The sequence below is a fragment of the Sciurus carolinensis genome, chromosome 7 (assembly GCF_902686445.1).
Source record: "Sciurus carolinensis chromosome 7, mSciCar1.2, whole genome shotgun sequence".
Classification (NCBI taxonomy): Eukaryota; Metazoa; Chordata; class Mammalia; order Rodentia; family Sciuridae; genus Sciurus; species Sciurus carolinensis.
Window position 1 is genome coordinate 122,408,546 of NC_062219.1, and position 17,086 is coordinate 122,425,631.

A 17,086-nucleotide genomic window follows, 5' to 3' on the forward strand; every position below is an offset into this window, starting at 1 on the left:
TTCATTTCCCCCTCAGACTGGAACCTAAGAGGCCCAATCATGGGACTCCGGTAAGCTCTATAGTCTCTGAGTCTAGGGGCTGATAGTGAGAACGCACAACCATCAGTTGAAGAGCCCCCAGCCGTTCTTTCATGAACTGCATTAGCCTGTTCAGAATGCAGGGTCCAAAGGTTAGGAGTAAGAGTAAAATAATAAGCGGTCCCAGTAAGGTAGAAATCAAGGTGGTCAACCAAGGGGAGTAATTAAACCATGATTCAAACCTGCCCTGTTGTGCCTCCCATTCCTTCTTAGTTATTGATAGAAGTCCTCATCTGAATGATACAACAGCCTGGGAACTAGCCAAACGAGAACACAAAAACCCTGGAAGTTATTGATCACCTCTGTGTGGGCACACGGTGTGAGTCCTATAGAACAGGCCCACCAAGCATCCTGCTGGGGAATTAGGTATTGATTTGAGTTATCCAGTGGCACAGTTTGGTTGCATAAGGACTGGTGAGATTCAGGGATATGACTTATACAGAGCCCTTGTCCAGTGACTTGTTGTAAAGTTAGGGTACTTTTTGATTGCCAGCAACATTCAGCAGAGCTGGGGGAAGGGGTATAGTTTCCTAGAGTTGCTATGCCTTCATAGTAAGGTGGGACTGTATCATAGCACAGCCAACAGGCCTCAGTCATATTGGGTTTAGAGGTATTTAGGATTGTTTCAGAAGAGCTATCAGGGATCTTTCGAGGGTCTCTGCCAGAAAAGTGACAGATTCTGGTGGCGGCGTCTCATTGCCAGGAAATGTGGTTCAAAATGTGTTAAGTGCGGTTTTGGGGTACTGGTTTGCTGAACACTGCTTGGGTTAAGTACCAGGTTGGGACCCAATGTTGCTTCACTTAGGGGTCTCTTAGCTAGCTTGATGAAAATTAGTCCAGGATCGTACCCGCCACGGTAAAGTCTCAGTCCCCAGGTCTTTCCAGCCTCCCAATTTGCTTTCTTTCCCTCAGAGGTAAACTTTATGACTAATGGGTTGCAGCGTCCCCCTGGGGTAGCTAATGGGAAGGTTGAATATTCTGGTTGGTCTTTGTTATAGCATGGCCCACAATTTACCCTTTTACTGCCCTGAGTGCAATAACCCCGTCCCACTTCTTGCATGTTTCCACCCCTTTCCACTGAGATTAGGTCTCCGATGATAGTGGGAGTCCATGTGATCCACCCCATGCTTTACAGTAGGCACTTTCAGGACCTCCGCACTTGGCAATTTGTTTTCTGTCTCTCGAGTGAGCGGGGCAGACATAGAACCCTAGGCTTCTGGCATTGCTATGACCCCCGGGGGTTTTACATCCATACCCCGGGAAGGGTTCCTGGTCTGAGGGGTCCCATGCTTCCCCCACAAGGTCACATAAGTCCACATGGAGGTCAGGGAACCAAGTTCCTTGGGGGACTGAGTTTAAGGAGGTGACATTGGCTACTTTGCCGGTGTCCGCATTGATGATCATCCAGGTTTGGTTTCAAGAAAAGTGGGGGTTTCCTCGAATCAGCACAGTACTTATAGTTAGGAAGCAAAGGGTCACTGCCTGGAGCGTTTTAAGCACAGCTTGAGGGGATTCTTGGGGTTTCTGGATACTGTCCATTTTTCACCTTTGTGGTTTTCCTTGAGTGTGAAGGGGTTCGCAACACTGGCGTGGGTATAGTGGATCCAGGTGGCTATTCCATCCTCTTTGATGGCAGTGGATGTGACAAGCAGGATGACGTAGAGTCCCTTCCACCTGGGTTCCAGGGATCCTTGTTGGTGTCTCTTGATGTAGACCCAATCGCCTGGGCAAAATCTATGGGGTTCAGGAATATTGCTAGACTCATAGAGTTCCCTGAGTTTAGGCCAAATTTCTTTGTGTATCCATTCAACCCTTCGCATGGTGTCCAGAACATCTCGGTCATCTATTTCTGCAATTAGATTTGACTGCAAGTTGGGAATAATGGGAGGTGGTATCCCAAACATGATTTCATAAGGGTCAATCCCATCTGGTACAGGGAGTTTCTTACCCTATATAAAGCAAAGGGGAGGAGAGCCACCCAGTTTGCGCCGGTCTCTATGGTCAATTTAGTTAAGGTCTCTTTTAGAGTTCTGTTCATCCTTTCTACCTCTCCTGAACTCTGGGGTCTATAGGCACAATGCAGTTTCCAATCACATCCCAGGAACTTGGCTGAGTTCTGACTCACCTATGATATGAATGCTGGTCAGTTATCTGACCCTATCATAGTGGGAAAACCATATCTGGGTAAGATATCTTCTAGAAGCTTTTTGGAAACCACCTGTGCGATCTCGTGCTTGGTGGGGAACGCTTCAGTCCATCCTGAAGAGGTATCTATAAACACTAGTAAATACTTATAACCATATCTGCCAGGTTTTACCTCAGTGAAATCTACTTCCCAGTAAGCCCCAGGTTTCCTGCCTCTGATCCGTGCTCCGGAGTTTTTTGGATTTGCCACCACATTAGTAAGCTGGTATCCCTTACAGTTGGAGACGATGTTATTGATTTTCTGTTGGCTGTCCTTGATTTTTACTTTGGAATGTCTTCCCCAACTGGGGTCTTTCTTTGTTACCTTTAATTTGCTTGTCGTCTCCTTCCTTGGCCGCCAGGTGTCGTAGCCGCCGCCGGCGTTCATCTGGCTCTGCAGTTACAGCTAGCAGGATGCTGGCGAAGTGTTGATTCCTCCGCCGCTCCTTTTTGATTTCTTTTTCCTCTACACTGTCCCTTCCATTAAAAACTTTTTCTGCCACTACAACTAGATCCCTTATACACTTTTATCCCAAACGTTCTAATTTCTGCAGCTTCTTTTTAATGTCTGGAGCTGACTGATTAATGAAAGCTAAAGTTACTGTACTGCACTATCCGGTGAATCTGGATCAAAATGAGTATATCTCCTAAAGGCTTCCTGCAATCTTTCTAGAAAGGCGGCTAGGCTTTCTTCAGGTCCCTGCTTTATATCATAAACCTCACTCAAATTGGTGGGCCGACGTGCGGCCACCTTGAGACCCGCCAACAGAGTCCATTGATACACCAGGAGGCTCTCCTTACCTTCCGCTGTATTATAATCCCAGTTTGGGCAGGTCAAGGGGAAAGCCGCATTGATGAGATCCTGATTGATAGTTGGCTCTCCAGTAGGTCCCCGGACTAGTTTCCGGGCCTCCATTTGGATGTGGTCTCTTTCTTCTGTAGTGAAAAGGACCTGTAAGAGTTGCTGATAATCGTCCCAGGTGGGCTGGTGGGTGAAAGGGACAGTTTCAAAGAGGTTAGTCAACTGCCTGGGGTCTTCAGAAAACGGCACATTTTGAGTCTTCCAATTGTAAAGATCACTAGTGGCAAAGGGCCAATAGTGGTGTGGTTGGTTACCATCTTGGTCGGGTGGTCCTGCTGCCTGGAGGGGGAGGATTGTGTAGGCCCCGTCTCGGGAGTTTCTCCCTGACGACTGCAGGTCCGGAGGGCTGCCCCCTCCCCCCGTACTGGTTGGTGGAACTGGGAAAGGGGGGGCGAGGAGGCTGCTGGTGGGGGCAGTAATCATCTAGGAGCATAAGGGGGAGGTGGGGAAGATGTCTTCCTCTGGAGTGCCTCCTTGGAAAACTTCAGGCTTAGGAGTGGAAGGGGTTCTGGCAGAGGGGTCTGTCTTGGTGACCACCAGACCCTAACCTGTTGAGGTAAGAAAGGTTTAAGCCAGGGAGGAGGGTTTTCAGTGAGGTCCCTCCAAACCACGATGTAAGGCACTTGGTTCGGATGACCCGTGCGAGGTTTTAAAATGATGTCTTCAGTGGCCTTGACGATGGTCAGGTCCAAGGTGCCTTCTGGAGGCCACCTGACATTAAAAGTTGGCCATTCTGTCCTGCAAAAAGTAATGAGTTTAGACTTTTTAACTTTTTAACCACAAGAGAAAGGTTATGTGCTCTGGTTTCCACATCCTTATAATGAGATATTATCAAGTCCAACGGAGAAGAGGCTGGCTGTCCCATAATGTCTGTCAGGGTCACACACACAGATACTAACAACCAGAGACAACAGATGACACTCAGAACACAGGTGGCAAGCTTGCCTCTCTTAGATATAAGAATGAATGAAAACCAAAATGACGGCTTGGGGTTGCCACATGAGAGCAACCCGCTGTATGACAGAAAAGACCAAAGTTGTGGCTCGCCTTTGAAGCCAGAATTGGGGACAGGCAGTTAGTGTAGAAATAGGGGATCGGTCAAATCGAGGAAATGGAGGCCATGAAAGCCATCTGCCTCTGGAAGTTGGAGACTGCCCCTGGGAGAATGGAATGTTAAGGATCTCCGGAGCTCATTGATTACCAAATTTACCTGCCCTTATCAAGGACTGCAAGGAGCTGCTAATTAATGCCCCCTGGGTCCTTGCCTGGCTGAATCACTTTGGCCTTCCCTCAGCCCCATCTGCTTCTCTCTCACTTTTTACATCTCACCTGTAAAACCAGGCCTAGTCACTAGGCAGGAAGGAGAGATAAGAGGGGAGTGAACTGGAGAACAAAAGAGACTAACCTATAAAAGATGTAGGGTGCACTCACTTCTTGGAACTTTAGAACATCAGCCATGGCCCCCTTCTCCCACCCGGGAGAAGTCTGTATTATTACCTTTAAATAAAACCTGCTTAATATGCTTGCCTTGGCGTGCTTCTCTAGTGTTCAAACTTCAACATTAGAGGGAGCAGAACTCGTCACCGGTAAATGGCAGTATCACCACCCTCAATCAAACAGATGTGAGGCCCTCTGTCCTCACTGTTGGGGACTGGAATGTCTTCCAGTCTCCTGTGACCACCGTTGTCCAGCATGTCTGCTCTAACCATTTACAGTCACACAGATTACAGATAGATCGCAGATGGGTGCCCCTGGAAATGAAAGTAAAGGAATACACATAAAACACTCACCAACTGGTCAAGGATCCTACGGGCTAGAGTCCGTGGGGTCAAGGGGGATCCCGGACGAGCCCCCAAATGTTATGACCAGGTCGACGAGTCCCCCAAAGACCACCAGGGAGCCAGAGTCCGATGCAAACACAAAAGGACCATTTAACAGACTCGAGTCAAGGCCGTCATCCAACACACCAAGGCAGCGGGTAGAGGAGGAACGGCCCGATCGTTACAAGGGTTTTTTTTTTAATAGGATGAAACCACAAGCAGGGAGTTGGGGACTGCAAACGGGGGTGGGAGGGTGGGTGTTTCATGCCCTGGTGCTTCGGGATTGGGTAAGGGTATGTGTGGTGTACCTGACCTCTTTGGGGATTGGCCAGGGGGTGAGCAAGATCTCTGAACAGGAACTTCTGCGCTCATAGGGACTTCCCTCTTGCACTGTGATTGCCTGGGAGTGGGCTGTTTTGTTCTCTAGAGAACATCTTGCAGTTTTTCCTATAACTGTTTGTTCTTTGGGGGTTGGGGGCCCGACTAAGATGGAGGCTCATCCCTAAGATGGAGCCAGATTGGTTCAATTGAGTCCCTTCAAGTGCTCTGCTTCCCACTGGAACCATGCTCCTTCTAATTCCAATAAATCTGAAGGGAGATGGGACAGGCCAAATCCTAGGTCTGTTTTAGGGAGGAAAAGGACATGGTTTGGGGGAGGGGGATCCTGAAGAGTGAAACCACACTTCCTGTATAGCTAGTTCCTGTGTTGTCAGAAAGAGTGGGGTGGGTGAAGGGAGCTAAGTTGGGGGTTGGGGGGCTACTGATTCTCTGGAGATGATAAGGTCAAAGTCCTTCCCCCCCAGAGGGCTCTCCACTTCTGCAGCTGAAGGATTTGTTCCCAGTCTCTTGCTCCCCTGGGGAGAGAGGTCAAACAAACTGGGTGGGAAAAGAGAATGGAGGAAGTTGACAGGGATGGGCGGGGCCATGGGGGGGCTGACCAGGAACCCAGCTTCCTGCTCAGTGCCCAGCCATCCATCCCCCAGCTCACCCCCACCCCTTCCAGCCCCCACTCCCCTCAGGAACTCAAGGTTCCGGCCCTCCTCCCGAATCCCAGCCACCCCTCCCCCATCGGTTTCTCCCCGAAAGGGGATGGAGGCTGAGAGACCCCAGGAAGAAGATGGTGAGCAGGTGAGCTGGGCACTAGGTGGGGGGGCTGACTGGTCGAGAAGGGAAATGCAAGGGCCCAGAGTAAAGACCTAGTGACGGTGGACCCAAAGGACTTGGAAAGACTTGGGCACCCTAAGGCATGAACACAAATACAGGAAATGGGCCACTGACCTATCCCTCTGCGCACCCCATCCCCACCATCCACTCGGGCTTGACTGGAATGTCCGTCTCTTGGCATCAGGGATCCCCTGAAGATGAGTTGGGCTGGCCCCCTCTGAACTCCACCATTCGGCCTTGGCGATCTGCTCCCCCATCCCCTCCTCCTGGAACCCGCCACACAGGTACCCGGACGTGCTCAGGGAACCCCTGACCCTAGTGCCCACATCCTGACCCCATCCCCACCTCTCCAGATTCCCTATCACACCCCCATGGCTATAATCCAAAGTCCCTAGTCACCTCACCCTGTCACCATCCCCCACAATTCCAGTCCACCAACTTCTCTGTGTTTCTGAGCCCTCCTCCCTCCTCTCCCCAGCCTTGGGGCCCCGTTCGGCCTCCCTGCTTTCCCTGCAGACTGAACTCCTTTTGGACCTAGTGGCTGAGGCCCAGTCCCGCCGCCTAGAGGAGCAGAGGGCCACCTTCCGAGCCCCCCAGAATCCCTCAAGCCTAACTCCAGCCCCACCCCGGCCCCTTGAGGACAGAGAGCAGCTCTATAGCACCATCCTCAGTCACCAGGTGAGACACCCCCCAGAAGGCAACTCCTGGTCTCTTGGCCTCTGTTTTCTTTGGATCTACTCCTCTTTGTCCCTAGGCATCTGCCCCATACCCAGCACCTAGTCCCTCCCCATCCCCATCACAGGCTTCCGATCTGTCCCCCACCCCCAAGCCAGCCCTGGCTCCTTTCAAGGGTACCCACTCCCAGTCCTTAACAATGCTCTATCCCTCCACTCCTCCAGTGTCAGCGCATGGAAGCCCAGCGATCAGAACCACCCCTCCCACCAGGGGGGCAAGAGCTCCTGGAGTTGCTGCTGAGAGTTCAGGGAGGGGGCCGAATGGAGGAGCAAAGATCCCGACCCCCAACACACACCTGCTGAGACTTGAGTCGCCAACCAGCCCCTCCTCCCTCTTGGGGCTCAAAGCTGGGCAGCCAATACAGCTCTCAACCCTGCCTGCCAGGGGTACCAGACTGGAAGACCCAGGAGAAATTACAGTGATCACCACTCTCAGCACCTTCTCTGGGAACTGGAGGGGGTGGAAGTCATCAAACCCTGGGAATAGGCAAGGTAGGATGGTCATTGAATTTCCTCAAGTATGCTGGAACTTGAGGCAGAAAGAGGATCCCAGTCACCCATCTCAGGCAGTGACTGCGAGTCCCTGTCCTGAGCTGTCTAGCTACTAGGAAGGGTGTGAGGGCTCAGGCCTTTCCCTCCCAAGAAAAGGCAAGTTTCTCAAAGGTTATCACTTGAGAGACAGCTCTATCCTCCTTCTCAGTAGGAAGAAAAGGAGGGTGGGCACAGCAAAGAGAGATCAAGAGTATTTTCCCACCCCTGCCTTGGGCACCATCTAGCACTCAAGACAGAGGGGCCCTAGCGGCTGTGAACGGACCTTTAGACTGCCCACCCTCCGCTCCCCACTGCTGCTGGGTCTGTTCGATGTTTTGGTTGTATGAATAAATGTAATTCCCCTCTGGACTGAAGACTGGTGTTTGGGGGGTGAGGGGGTGGAGAGTAGGAAGGTGAGGCCAGAGGCGGCCTCTTTCCCTAGTCTGGCCAGAGGCCAGCTCCCCTCCCTAGCTGGTTAATTACTGGCTCATTAAGCAGCGGCTGGAGACCTCCCTAATTATCTCCCCCAGCCCCCCTCTCCTGGTTTTAATTAAGTAGAACAGGGAGGGGAGTCATTAGAACAAGAAATATGAACTGAGCTGCCTGTGAACCCAGGCATTCCAGTGGCCAGAGTCGGTATCACCTAGAGTCGACTCAGAACGGACACCCCAGCCCCCAGCACGCCCCCCTCCCCGGCCACGGAAGTGCAGCCCGGGGCCTTCCCTTAGTGCCCCCGACGTGCCAGTCTCCTCCCCTCGTCCCCTCCTCCCTCTCCCCTCCTCCACTCGGTCTCAGTTCCTCTGTTTCTGTGTCTCTCTCTCTCCGCCCCCGGCTCCTCCCTGTTCCTCCTCTCTTCTCCCCTCCTCTTCCTCCCGGGCTCCCCTCCCCCAGCTTCCCTCCCTCGCTCCCCCCTTCTCCCTCCTCCCTCCTCCCTCTCGCTCTCACACACCCCCGCTTGGGCCTCCTCTCTCTCTCCGGCTCCATTTTCTCCGCCGCCGGGGGCCGGGGTCTCCTGTGGGGGGCCCAGCCGGTACCCCAGGTCTCCCTTCTGTGCCGGGGTGAACCCCCGGGGGAGCTGGGAGGGGGGAGACGGGCGGGGGTTGGGGCGGAGGGAGCAGCGGCCCCAGCGAGTTTGGGGGGGAAGTAACCAGGCGGGGGGAGGGGCGGAGCAGGGAGGGGGCCTCAGGGCCCCCCCCCAGCTATGGACGAGCGGCTGCTGGGGCCGCCCCCTCCAGGCGGGGGCCGGGGGGGCCTGGGATTGGTGGGTGGGGAGCCTGGGGGCCCTGGCGAGCCTCCCGGTGGCGGAGACCCCGGTGGGGGTAGCGGGGGGGTCCCGGGAGGCCGAGGGAAGCAAGACATCGGGGACATTCTGCAGCAGATAATGACCATCACCGACCAGAGCCTGGACGAGGCCCAGGCCAAGTGAGTGCCCCCACCCCGGGACCCTACACAGACCCACAAGACCCCATTCACAAGCTGAGTCTTCTGGAAGGCGTCCCCCCCGCCCCAACTCCAGGGTCCTCTCAGGATCCTACAGCTCTCTTCTCCCCCTTAACCTGGGAGCCCAGAGCAAAGTGATCCCTTTCAAAACCTCCCTTCACCCCAGGCCCTGAAGCCTCCAGAGGGAACCCCAGGTGGTCTCCCCTTCCTAACCTTTTCCTGACCCCCCACACTTCTTTGGAACAGCCTCATCTCCGGAGCCCCCTTTAGGCTCCCAGACTTTGTTCTTGGACCATGCTGTCTTAGTCCCCTAACTCTCTACTTAGCCTGCTCCATTCTTTACAGATCTGGGACCTCCACACCTATCCCCAGAGTCCTAGCACTCCTCCCCAACCCATGGCCCCTGCGTCCAGGGTTCCTCACCTACCCTTCTCCCTCCCTTAACCCCAGGACCTTTCCAAATACCTTATACTGAACTCCTCCCTTACCAGGGTACCCCCAGCCCCTCTCTGCCACCTCAAATTTTGATCCTTCCCCCCTTTAGCATCCATCTCTCTTCTGAAATCTACGTAGTCACTCTCATTTCTCCAGTTACCCCCAAATCCCTCCTCCACACCTTTTCTTGACCATCTCCCAAAGTCCCCAGCCCCCCTCATGGTGGCTTTTGCCTACTGCTTCTAAGCTGAGTAGCTTCCTGGTGTTCAGGAGCTGATTACTACCCAAGAACCATCCCCCAAACTCCCACTTTCTCCCTCTGCAGATTTCCTCTTCTTCCTCCTTGCCCTCTCACATTGCTGTGGTTCCCCTGCTGTTTCTGTAACTCTTCAACTTTTCTTTCCCCACTCCCATTCTTCCCAAGGAAACACGCCCTAAACTGCCACAGAATGAAGCCTGCTCTCTTTAGTGTCCTGTGTGAAATCAAGGAGAAAACCGGTATGTGGGGTCTCCCTCTTGATTCCTCAACTCTGGGGACAGAGCCATAGGGCTAAGAGTTTGACAACTTGGAACCCTGAGGAAAGGGTGTTGCTAAGAGAGGCTGGGGAAGACTTGGGTTTACAGGAGGCACCAGGAAGACTGAGCATTGGGTAAGGGGTCTCAGGGTCCCTAAGTTCACTTGCCTACATGCTAGGCCTCAGCATTCGAAGCTCCCAAGAGGAGGAGCCGGTGGACCCACAGCTGATGCGTTTGGACAACATGCTTCTGGCAGAGGGTGTGGCTGGGCCTGAGAAGGGGGGAGGCTCAGCAGCAGCTGCTGCAGCTGCTGCGGCCTCTGGGGGTGGCGTGTCCCCTGACAACTCCATTGAACACTCGGACTATCGAAGCAAGCTTGCCCAGATTCGCCACATCTACCACTCAGAGCTGGAGAAGTATGAGCAGGTGAGGAGAGGAAGCTAGGGTGGGTGGAGGAGGAGGCTCTTTGGAGGGAATCCCAAATCCAAAGGGCTTCTCCTCACCAACCCACCTGCCTCCTACTACAGGCATGTAACGAGTTCACAACCCATGTCATGAACCTGCTGAGGGAGCAGAGCCGCACACGGCCTGTGGCTCCCAAGGAGATGGAGCGCATGGTGAGCATCATCCATCGAAAGTTCAGTGCCATCCAGATGCAGCTCAAGCAGAGTACCTGTGAGGCCGTCATGATCCTGCGTTCCCGCTTCCTGGATGCCAGGTGGGGTTCAAGGATTAAGACCAGCCCCCAGCACCAGGCTCTTTCCCATTCCTTTCCAAGACCCTGGGCCACCATGTGGCACAACATGGTACTCCGCAGCAATGGTGCCCCCTGGAGTTAGGCAGCACAGCTGCCAGGATGCCAACATCCTCACTACTCTTCTCCATCCTTTGTAGACGGAAACGCCGTAACTTCAGCAAACAGGCTACTGAAGTCCTAAATGAGTATTTCTACTCCCACCTGAGTAACCCGTATCCTAGTGAAGAGGCTAAGGAGGAACTAGCCAAAAAGTGCGGCATCACCGTCTCTCAGGTAATGTGGGCGTTTGGGAAGTTTAGGGGTAAAAAGTTCTCAGATCCTACTCGATGAGGGTTTCCACCTGACTCTCTTTGCCCACCATCCCACAGGTCTCCAACTGGTTTGGTAACAAGCGAATTCGGTATAAGAAAAATATTGGAAAATTCCAAGAGGAGGCAAACATCTATGCTGTCAAGACCGCTGTGTCAGTCACCCAGGGGGGCCACAGCCGCACAAGCTCCCCAACACCCCCTTCCTCTGCAGGTGGAGCTCACTGCCACCCTAGCTGTTTTGCACACTTCCTGCTTTTGTTCCTACTTCCTATGTAGGCATGATCCTATCAGATAATTTTTTGGGGTGAGAGGGACCAAGCTGAAATGGGGTGGTAATGTCAGGGAACACAATCCATTCCAATGAAGTTGCTTTTGCCTTTCTTCCAGTGAGTGGCCAGGAAAGACTTTGGAATCAGAATATTCTGAGTATTGGAATATTGTTTTGTGGATAATTTGTGTACAACTGTACATATGTCCCTACAGAGCTAGTTTAGAGGGCTTTCTGGAACCTGAGAGTTGTGTTTATCTCCTGTCTACCATCACAGACTCCATTATACTCTTCCCTAATTCCCTCTTTATTCCTCCAAGGCTCTGGCGGTTCTTTCAATCTCTCAGGATCCGGAGACATGTTTCTGGGGATGCCCGGGCTCAACGGAGATTCCTATTCTGCATCCCAGGTCAGGTGCCTTATTTCCTCTTGAGTGGGATTTTCCCAAACTCTCTTTCCCTCTGAGGATTCTTTTCACTATTACACCTTCCTCTGCGTCCTGCAGGTGGAATCACTCCGACACTCCATGGGGGCAGGGGGCTATGGGGATAACCTTGGAGGAGGCCAGATGTACAGCCCTCGGGAAATGAGGGTGAGTAGATTCTCCACCCAGTCTCTCTCACTCTCACTATGATAGGAGGGCTTTTTTCCAAGTAGTGATGCCCACCCTGACCCACAGAGTTTTCCAAGACCCTACCCCTACTGTCTTTCTTCCTTTTCAGGCAAATGGCAGCTGGCAGGAGGCTGTGACCCCATCCTCAGTGACATCCCCCACAGAGGGACCAGGGAGTGTTCACTCCGACACCTCCAACTGATCTTGCCCCTCAGGATCACTGGGGGTGGGGGCTCTCATAAGGCGACTCTTGAAGAGGACGCAGGCATCCAGAGGACAAACCCCTAACAGGAGAAGCACAAGAAAGAGAAGGGCAAATGGGGTCAACCCTCCCCAACTAGACTCTCAGTGCTGGGGGTGCAGACTATATGGCAGGGAGAATGGGGCCCCTTAGGGAACAGTGGGGTCTGTCTCCTTTTTTTCCTTTTTTGTCTTTTCTTCCCCCTTTTCTCTTACACAGAAAAATAGACACCTATTTCTCAGACCACTTTTTCTCATCCCCCTTCCCCCCATACACACCCACATACAACTATTCTGTTCTGTGTACTCCCCCACTTACCCTTCCCCACCCCACTAATATGCTCTGGAATCTGGAGACGTCAGCCCTGCCCGAACCAGAGATGCCAAAAATGGGGACTCGACTTCTGGACAAATGACATGGGCCACGCCCCCTGTGCATCCCCACCCCCTGCCCCTCCAGACGGCTTTATTACCTCATATGCAGCTCATCTTAAACCAATAGAATCGCTCGGTGGACGAGAGTGTCTGACTCAGATATCTACCTCGGAGGGAGTTTCTGCTTCTTTAGGGAATTGTTGACTGGGCTTTGGGATTGATTTTTTCTTTTTTTTTCTTTTTTTTTTTTTTTAAGAAAGAAAAGAAACCCTGGGATCCATCTTTTTTTTTTTTTTTTTTTTGGTGGTGGTGGTGGTAGCTAATTTTTCAGTATGGGGAAGTAGTTCTGTTTTGTTTTTTAAAATAAACATACCTTTTTAAATATAATTTCTTGCTTTCCCATATTAGAGGTGATAGCCAAAGGGGTCTTGATAAGAGACAGGGGAACAAACAAAACCAGTGAAGAAGCCCACCTGGCTCCATGCCTGCCCATTAGAAAGTGACTCTTACAGAACACCAAGCCCTTTTCTCTAAAATCACTTAGGTGTTCTTTGCTTGTGCAGGCAGTTTCTGTTGCATTTGGCACAGAGGCAAAAAGGGGCTTGCCTTCCTGGCCCCCTATATCCAATCCCCTTCCCACAAGCCTTCCTCTTTGGGCAAGGCTAGACCCAACAGCTGGAGTAGTCGAAGTTGCCACCTTCCCCATGTGAGACATCTTTTTTTTTTTTTTTTAAGCTACTATTTGCTGATTGGAGGAGAAAGAATAGGGAGGGGGTTCTTGCCAAATATGTTAAATATGGGTTGGGTGCTTATATATGTATTTCCCTGTTTCCCCCAAAATGAGGTATCTTTTGTTTCTCATCAAAATCAAAGGGGTAGGGAGAAGTGGGAGGTTGCAAAAAGCCAGGTATGGGGGAAGATAAAAACACTGTCCCATCCTTGGCCCTGAACCCTACTATCTAATCCCCTCAAACATCCTCAGGATTTTACAAGACTGTCAAGAGTGGGGAACCCCTCCCATTAAAGATCTGGGCAGGGTTGGGAAACAAGTTGGGAGTGTGATGGGTGGGGGGTGGGAGGCATGGGCCAGGGGCAGTTCTCTCCTCACTTGTAAACTTGTAGTTTCACAGAAAAAAAAAAAGAAAAACAATGCAGTTTTAAATAAAGAAATTTCTTTTTTCCCTGGGTTTAGTTGAGATTTTTTTTTTTTCCAAAAAATGAGAAACCCTAGAAAAAAATACTTTTCTCTCACAAAGCCCCAACAGATTCCTCCCCTGTACCCTAGCCTAGTCCTCATTCAGGCCCCAAGTTCATCCCTGGAGACAACAGCTGAACCCTGTTGCTTAGCAACCATGCCTAGTCAAAATGGGGCTCCAGGCAGCCCTCAGCATGGGACTGATGGAATACATACGAATGCAGTGGGGGACTCTTAAGAGAACGACACCTTGGGAGGCACATTCCCCACCCCCAAGGAAGTGGCTGTACCCAGAGGTTGGCAGTGCCCAAGGGTGGGGTAAGAATTGCTTCTAGCACCTGAAGGACTCTTGTTCAAGAGGCATGAATTCCTAGCATTCTCTGTGAAGGGACAAGACTGGGAAATGGGGGTAGGGGAGAGGGTGGAAGCCCCACCTAGGGCGGTGGCCTGTAAAGGGAAAAGGACAGACAGGAACCTGGGAAAGAAGCAGGATGGCAGCAGGGGCAACGGCTGGAACCTGGATGCTGGTCCTCAGTTTATGGGGTGAGCCATTCCCTGCCCCCAGTGATTCTCCCTGGAGAAAACACTTTGCCCACAATTTCCCCAGAATTTTTCTAGATCTTGGACACTGCTTTCAAATTCTTAACCCATGCTCCCCTAATTTCATTAGCCTATCTCCCTTTCTGCCCACTCTACCTTGGTGCTGTTTCCCAGGGACAGTAGTAGGCGGTCAAAACATCACAGCCCGGATGGGGGAGCCATTGGTGCTGAACTGTAAGGGGGCCCCCAAGAAACCACCCCAGCAACTGGAATGGAAGCTGGTAAGCAGGGCCCTGTTGCAGCCTCCCAGTTTCCATAGAGACCTGTGATGGCTCACATCCCCACTAACCTGTCTAATCAGTCCTTTCCCAGAGGACTGGCATTGCTCAGGCCCTTCTCTGTCTCCAGAATACAGGCCGGACAGAAGCTTGGAAGGTCCTGTCTCCCCAGGGAAGCCCCTGGGACAGTGTGGCTCGTGTCCTCCCCAACGGCTCCCTCCTTCTTCCGGCAGTTGGGATACAGGATGAGGGGACTTTCCGGTGCCGGGCAACGAACAGGCATGGAAAGGAGACCAAGTCCAACTACCGGGTCCGAGTCTACCGTAAGGGTTCCAGCCCACTTCTCATCTAAGAAAAAGCCTTCACTCCCAGCCCTTGACTTCTTGGCCCTGGTGTGTGAGGACCTCTGACTTCACTACCCACACTCACATACCTGGAGAGTGGGAACCTTCAAAGCTGCAGCCTCTGATTGGATTTTTCCCTCCTTCAGAAATTCCTGGGAAGCCAGAAATTATAGATCCTGCTTCTGAACTCATGGCTGGTATCCCCAATAAGGTAGTGGAAGGAAGTGGGAGAAGCAGAAAGTGGTGCTGTAAATGTGGTTGTGTACCTGTATGGCATCTCATCTTTCAACAATGATGAGGTTACCACTCTTTGTTCAGGTGGGAACATGTGTGTCCGAGGGAGGCTACCCTGCGGGGACTCTTAGCTGGCACTTGGATGGGAAACCCCTGATACCTGATGGAAAAGGTGAGTCCCAATGTGCACACCCCGCTGCCCTACAGCTTCCTTCTTGATCAATAACTCCCACCTGGGATGTCTTCTCTTGTCCTCCCTCTCATAGGAGTGTCTGTGAAGGAAGAGATCAGGAGACACCCCGAGACAGGGCTCTTCACACTCCAGTCAGAGCTGATGGTGACCCCAGCCCGGGGAGGAACTGCCCACCCCACCTTCTCCTGCAGCTTCAGCCCAGGCATTCCTCGGCGCAGGGCCTTGAACACAGCCCCGATCCAGCCCAGTGTCTGGGGTAAGAAGATGAGGGCCCCAAGTTCAGGTGAACACGTTCTGGAAGTATGGTCTCTTGGAGGCAGGGGTCACCCACACTTACTGGGACTGTTCCCACATGTAACACTCAACCTCGTGCACTTTCCTGTCCCAGAGCCTGTGCCTCTGGAGGAGGTTCGATTGGTGGTGGAGCCAGAAGGGGGAGCAGTAGTTCCTGGTGGGACTGTGACCTTGACCTGTGAAGCCCCGGCCCAGCCTCCTCCTCAAATTCACTGGGTGAAGGATGTGAGTGGCGTGGGGGAGCTGGGAGGTAGAGTACTGTAACTGGCAACTCGAAGAAGGGCAGAGGGCTAATGGAGGGAAAGGTGGACAAGGAACTGTGAAAGAAGACAGGGTATCTTAGGCAGTGGAGACAAAAGACAGGAGTGTGGGACATGTGTATGGAGGTTGTGTAATAGCCTACTCTCCCCCTTTCTCTACCAGGGCATGCCCCTACCCCTTCCCCCTAGCCCCATCCTGCTCCTCCCTGAGGTAGAACCTCAGGACCAGGGGACCTACAGCTGTGTAGCTACACATCCCAGCCATGGGTCCCAGGAAAGTCGTTCGGTCAGCATCAGCATCATAGGTAAGACCACTTCCCAAATCCCTGAGACCCTGGGGCTGGGATGAGGGACACAGTAGGCTCCAGCTCCCTACCCCATTCTGGCTTTATTACCAAAGCCACCTTACCCCACCCTCCATGCACCCACACCCAGGTCTCTGCCCCACCCAAATCCTGCCAAGAGAGCAGCCCAGCCTCTCCCCTCTGAACTGGAGGGAAAGACTCCTCTGGCGCTCCCACCAAACAGTCCTCTCCCAAATTGAAATTTCCTTCTGACTTGCCCTAGTTTTTCCTTCCAGAAACTGGTGAGGATGGGCCAACCACAGGTAAGGGATTGAGAGTAACAGAAAAGCAGTCAGTCCTTGCCACATGGACTGGGGGAGATGGTCAACATTGTGCCCTCAATTTTCTCCATCTCCTTATAGGAGATGTGGGAGGATCAGGGCTGGGAACTCTAGCCTTAGTCCTGGGGATCCTGGGAGGTCTGGGGATAGCCACCCTGCTCATTGGGATCATCATATGGAGAAGGAGGCGACTCCGTGGAGAGGAGAGGTGAGTAAAGAAAGCCAGACACCTCAGATTTAGGGCTTACAGGCAGCCAGTGAGGGGTGTGGGGGATGAACAATGGAGTGCTAAGAATCATATGTGGAATTCTCCCCAATCCTCCTCAGGAAGGCCCCAGAAAACCAGGAGGAAGAGGAGGAACGTACAGAGTTGAATCAGTCAGAGGAGCCGGAGGCAGCTGAGAGTGGAACAGGAGGGCCTTAAGGGAGCCCCAAGACAGATCCTGTCCTTCAGCTCCCTTGCTTTTCTCCCTTGAACTGTGCTGGCCCCAAACCCTCCCTGTACAATCTCTACCTCACCTCGCCACACTTTCTTCCACAACCAGAGCCCTCTGCAAACCATGCTGAGTAAACACCTGACACATCATGCCCATACTGCTGTCTCTGTGTGTGTGTGTTGTGTGTGTGTGTGTGTGTGTGAGTGACAGAGAGAGAGAGAGAGAGAGAGAGAGAGAGAGAGAGAGAGAGAGAGAGAGAGACTGCACCTTGAAAACCCTGTAGGGGAGGGGCTAACCCTCACACTTCTCTCACCATACACATCTACTTAAGTTGGGGTGAAGAGGCTTCTGTCCTAGA

At 52.5% G+C, this 17,086-nt stretch overlaps 3 protein-coding genes across 5 annotated transcripts; all 3 read left to right on the plus strand.

Annotated features, from left to right (window-relative positions):
• The first annotated feature begins 5,840 nt into the window (after positions 1-5,840).
• Positions 5,841-7,742, plus strand: Gpsm3 (G protein signaling modulator 3). 2 transcript variants are annotated; one of them, XM_047559677.1, is made up of 4 exons: positions 5,841-6,072; positions 6,293-6,392; positions 6,647-6,786; positions 7,008-7,742. In XM_047559677.1, exons 1-4 carry the CDS (start codon positions 5,857-5,859, stop codon positions 7,143-7,145), a joined length of 594 nt encoding a protein of 197 aa, XP_047415633.1. In that variant the 5' UTR covers positions 5,841-5,856; the 3' UTR covers positions 7,146-7,742. The 2 variants fall into 2 exon arrangements, with proteins under 2 accessions (XP_047415633.1, XP_047415632.1); XM_047559676.1 differs by having other exon boundaries at positions 5,872-6,072; positions 6,587-6,786.
• Positions 7,743-8,574: 832 nt separating this feature from the next.
• Pbx2 (PBX homeobox 2) lies at positions 8,575-12,469 on the plus strand. The gene is made up of 9 exons (XM_047558301.1): positions 8,575-8,795; positions 9,673-9,746; positions 9,943-10,190; positions 10,292-10,482; positions 10,659-10,794; positions 10,890-11,043; positions 11,421-11,509; positions 11,606-11,692; positions 11,823-12,469. The coding sequence occupies exons 1-9, from the start codon at positions 8,575-8,577 to the stop codon at positions 11,913-11,915; spliced, it is 1,293 nt and encodes a 430-aa protein (XP_047414257.1). The 3' UTR covers positions 11,916-12,469.
• Positions 12,470-13,908: 1,439 nt separating this feature from the next.
• On the plus strand, positions 13,909-16,877 carry Ager (advanced glycosylation end-product specific receptor). Of its 2 annotated transcripts, XM_047558302.1 has the most exons (11): positions 13,909-14,066; positions 14,238-14,344; positions 14,472-14,664; positions 14,832-14,896; positions 15,004-15,091; positions 15,186-15,368; positions 15,501-15,631; positions 15,830-15,971; positions 16,247-16,273; positions 16,373-16,499; positions 16,619-16,877. In XM_047558302.1, the coding sequence occupies exons 1-11, from the start codon at positions 14,015-14,017 to the stop codon at positions 16,713-16,715; spliced, it is 1,212 nt and encodes a 403-aa protein (XP_047414258.1). In that variant the 5' UTR covers positions 13,909-14,014; the 3' UTR covers positions 16,716-16,877. The 2 variants fall into 2 exon arrangements, with proteins under 2 accessions (XP_047414258.1, XP_047414259.1); XM_047558303.1 differs by lacking the exon at positions 16,373-16,499.
• The last annotated feature ends 209 nt before the right edge of the window (positions 16,878-17,086 follow it).

Bases quoted from the DNA above. Each gene is read 5' to 3' on its own strand.
- Gpsm3 (XM_047559677.1), top strand. From the start codon at position 5,857: ATGGGCGGGGCCATGGGGGGGCTGACCAGGAACCCAGCTTCCTGCTCA. The intron at 6,393-6,646 runs GTACCCGGACGT...TTTTGGACCTAG, and splicing joins TCCTGGAACCCGCCACACAG to TGGCTGAGGCCCAGTCCCGC. The intron at 6,787-7,007 runs GTGAGACACCCC...CCACTCCTCCAG, and splicing joins GCACCATCCTCAGTCACCAG to TGTCAGCGCATGGAAGCCCA.
- Pbx2 (XM_047558301.1), top strand. From the start codon at position 8,575: ATGGACGAGCGGCTGCTGGGGCCGCCCCCTCCAGGCGGGGGCCGGGGG. The intron at 8,796-9,672 runs GTGAGTGCCCCC...ATTCTTCCCAAG, and splicing joins CTGGACGAGGCCCAGGCCAA to GAAACACGCCCTAAACTGCC. The intron at 11,044-11,420 runs GTGGAGCTCACT...TATTCCTCCAAG, and splicing joins AACACCCCCTTCCTCTGCAG to GCTCTGGCGGTTCTTTCAAT.
- Ager (XM_047558302.1), top strand. From the start codon at position 14,015: ATGGCAGCAGGGGCAACGGCTGGAACCTGGATGCTGGTCCTCAGTTTA. The intron at 15,972-16,246 runs GTAAGACCACTT...TTTTCCTTCCAG, and splicing joins GGTCAGCATCAGCATCATAG to AAACTGGTGAGGATGGGCCA. The intron at 16,500-16,618 runs GTGAGTAAAGAA...AATCCTCCTCAG, and splicing joins CGACTCCGTGGAGAGGAGAG to GAAGGCCCCAGAAAACCAGG.